Genomic DNA, 3,224 nt, shown 5'->3' with positions numbered 1-3,224 from the left:
GTGCTAATGTGTGATAAGCTATAATGTAGAGTGATAGCAGTATAACTTGAATGGATCCTATTAAAATTATAATAACTGGTATCAAGGACTTGTATTATACATGCAGTTTGACAGCCAATAAAACGTAACAACGATAATCAACACAGTTCAGAAAATATTATTGACGTAGGCATATAACACAACAGAGTGTACCGTACTGTCACTAGATAAATTGTTCTGCTTTTGTAACCGCGGCTACCAATTTAACATTGTAATCTGATATACATCATAAACGTAGTCGTCTTCGTTATTATCATTATCATCACGATTAATTATATTATCATTTATAATTATACCACCATTACTATCATTATCACTACCACCATCTCCATCATTCCCCTCCATGTCACCATCGTACTATCGCCATCATTATTAACACTATCAGCATGTCTTCTTCACCGTTAATACCGTCGTCGTATTCAGCATTATCATCGTCATCATCCTTGTTATCATCATCATCTTTGGTATCATTATCATTATTTCTTTCACCTATTTCAGACTCACTTGATTTGATTATCAAGCATAACATTATAAGCAATACACAAAACTTAAATGTAGTACAAGACGATGTAAAGATATCATATTTGATCTTTTTTTTTTCATAGAAATGGTTTCAGAACAGAATTGCTTTGTGGAGAAAACAAGAAGGATTAGCACCATCCAGCGGATTTGTTGCCTAGGCTAGAGTGACTTGTAATAATCAGCCTAAACTTTCCGACAAAAAACGGGTGCTTGGCTTCTTAAAAGACTAAATATCACCTTTTGACAATCACTCTGTGCCTTATGAAATTGTCATATCTATATCTGGAAGTTTCATGTACCTCAAGTTTTAAGCAGTTTATGGTTAAACTGTAAGAGACGCGATTGTGTTCCATTCAGCAATAGGATTGGTATATGATGGCATATCACGGGGCCCCTAAAAGCTTGTGCCCTATGCTCTCTTCTCCTCCACTGGAAATCTGTTGAGCAAAAACATTATGCTCAAATAGCTTTAAAATCACTTAAAATCACCTTATTTTGTAATGATAATTCCCCCTCATTAACCATTGAGTCCTTTACATGTCTTCTCGCCCTTGCCCTACCATATATCAATACCCCTAATACTCCACTGAATGAGAAAGAGGAAACGTTTGGGAATGGGTGGACCGGGACAAGGGGAGAAATTCTGAGACGGAGTGGAGAGGTAAAACAGCAAAACACAAAAAAAAAAAAAAAAAAAAAAAAAAAGAAGAGTGATGATTCTTAAAATACAGGGTTGAGGCTAAAGCGTGGTTTTCATAAAATAGCTACACGCTATTGGTGAATGCTGACTGGTCGGTCGGACTATCTATTTGGGAGCGTTCCCGACTGCGTCGAGAGGACAGCTGAGCAAGGTACCTAATGATTGCTGTGGAAACATTGTACCGACATTATAGGGATTTTATGGAAACCAGGCTATACATTTAGGTAAATCTGGGTAATTTCAACACTTGTACGGCAACCTGCTTGCGGGGGTGGGGGTGGGGAAGTAGAAATTCCCAAAGGCAACAACGAAGTCTGAATTTAATTGAGGACGTTACTGTCTATAGTTTGAGTCACTAAAAACGTGTAATCCTAACTGGCGGATGAATATATCCGAGGAGCGGTGATGTTGCCATTAAATCAGGGTCCTGATTAAATTAACCGTTAGAAGCACAATTAATATTTAAAGGCTCTTCATGGCACATCTCTTTCATCTAAAAATCTCCGCCAATGAATTTATGGTGACACGTTCGTGTGAATCTGCGAACTTCAGAACATACGCACGTTACTAATGAATTGTAGAGTAAGCTATAAATAAATTATTATTATTATTATTATTATTATACATTAAATAATAATATGGATGAATACTGAATTTAAAAGTAAATTAATTAATTATATATATACAGAGAAAACAAACAATGCGTAGGCAGTAAAGTTGTGTGCTGTTGGCCTATTTGGTCAACGATAGTGGCCACGTGGACACACGTGTCACGTAGTACGAGTATCTTTGGTTACAATGTTTGTCGGTCAATAAATAGACCACTACTGACCCTAGTCATATTCAAGAAATAGGCCTATGTCTAGATTTTGTTAGATATTACAAATGATATTTGTGTAACGAATAAATTATTGTCTGACAAACAGCTGTAATGCTCCTCAATCTCAATCTGTACATTGTTTACAACACACAGAGAACATGGCGCAGCTGCTGCTACTGCTGTTGATGATGATGATGATGATGATGATGATGATGATGATGATGATGATGATGATGATGATGATGATGAAGATGATGATGATGATAAATGATGAAAATGATGATGGTGAAGATGATGCTGAGATGATGGTGATGATATTAATGATAATAATAGGCCTATCAATATAATTTTATAACAAATATTATTTTGAAAAAAGAATAGGTCTAATAGATTTAATTATAGGCCCTATTTATATTAATAATGATAATGTTCATAGTAAATGGGAGAGTATGTAAGAATACAATAACCATTAAAATATAATACACTTGTAGACATACAAAGCTGTAGGGCCTAAAAATTATCAAATTGGCCTATTAAATCGCCTCTACATAACGATAAATAATTATCAATTTACACGTGTATAAACTGGATCCAATGTCTGTACGATAGAAATTTAACACGTCCTCGAAATTAGTTTTATAAAATAAAATCACCATTTATAAAGCATTGCGATTGCGAATGAAATTTAAGCCAAGTTGTGTGGAATCGCTATACCGTAAAATATACAATAACAATGATGTCAATCAAGGGACTATGACTAGAGGATTAACTTACTTTTTAAAAATCAGTTTAGTGAACTTTAAATCCCTTAGAATATTTACCATTTACTTTAGCCTAGGCTATTTACTGCCGATCAGGTTCGGATTTAGGTATGGAGGGGGGGGGGGCTCCCGCCCCTCCCCTCTCCCTTTTTTTGGGAAGATACAAAAAATAAAAGAAAGAAAAAGAAATTATTGATCACCAAAAACGCCTCAAAGGTTATTTCTGGTGTTTGGAAAACAATAATTTTCAGAGGGCATGCCCGGACCCCTAGGGTAGTGTTGATCAGCCCCCTTTTGGACATCTCTGGATACACCCTTGCCGATTGTTTGATTTTAATGGCGAGTCGAGTGGCCGAGCGGTAAACCAGGGGCGCGCTACCAC

The 3,224-nt window shown here is 36.1% G+C and overlaps 1 protein-coding gene across 1 annotated transcript in view; it reads left to right on the top strand.

The window, feature by feature from the left end:
• Window positions 1–2,186, top strand: part of LOC117107080 (homeodomain-only protein-like) — a 5,239-nt gene extending 3,053 nt beyond the window's left edge. The window contains exon 2 of the mRNA XM_033248614.1: window positions 645–2,186. Within this exon, the coding sequence (XP_033104505.1) occupies window positions 645–719 (75 nt within the window). The 3' untranslated portion in view covers window positions 720–2,186. The remainder of the gene's footprint in view (window positions 1–644) is intronic.
• The last annotated feature ends 1,038 nt before the right edge of the window (window positions 2,187–3,224 follow it).

This window comes from Anneissia japonica, unplaced genomic scaffold (assembly GCF_011630105.1).
Source record: "Anneissia japonica isolate Jap-2015-1 unplaced genomic scaffold, ASM1163010v1 scaffold288048_len465947_cov159, whole genome shotgun sequence".
NCBI classification, from domain to species: domain Eukaryota; kingdom Metazoa; phylum Echinodermata; class Crinoidea; order Comatulida; family Comatulidae; genus Anneissia; species Anneissia japonica.
The sequence above is the reverse complement of the archived record's forward strand: the minus strand, read 5'-3'. Positions and strand labels throughout refer to the sequence as shown.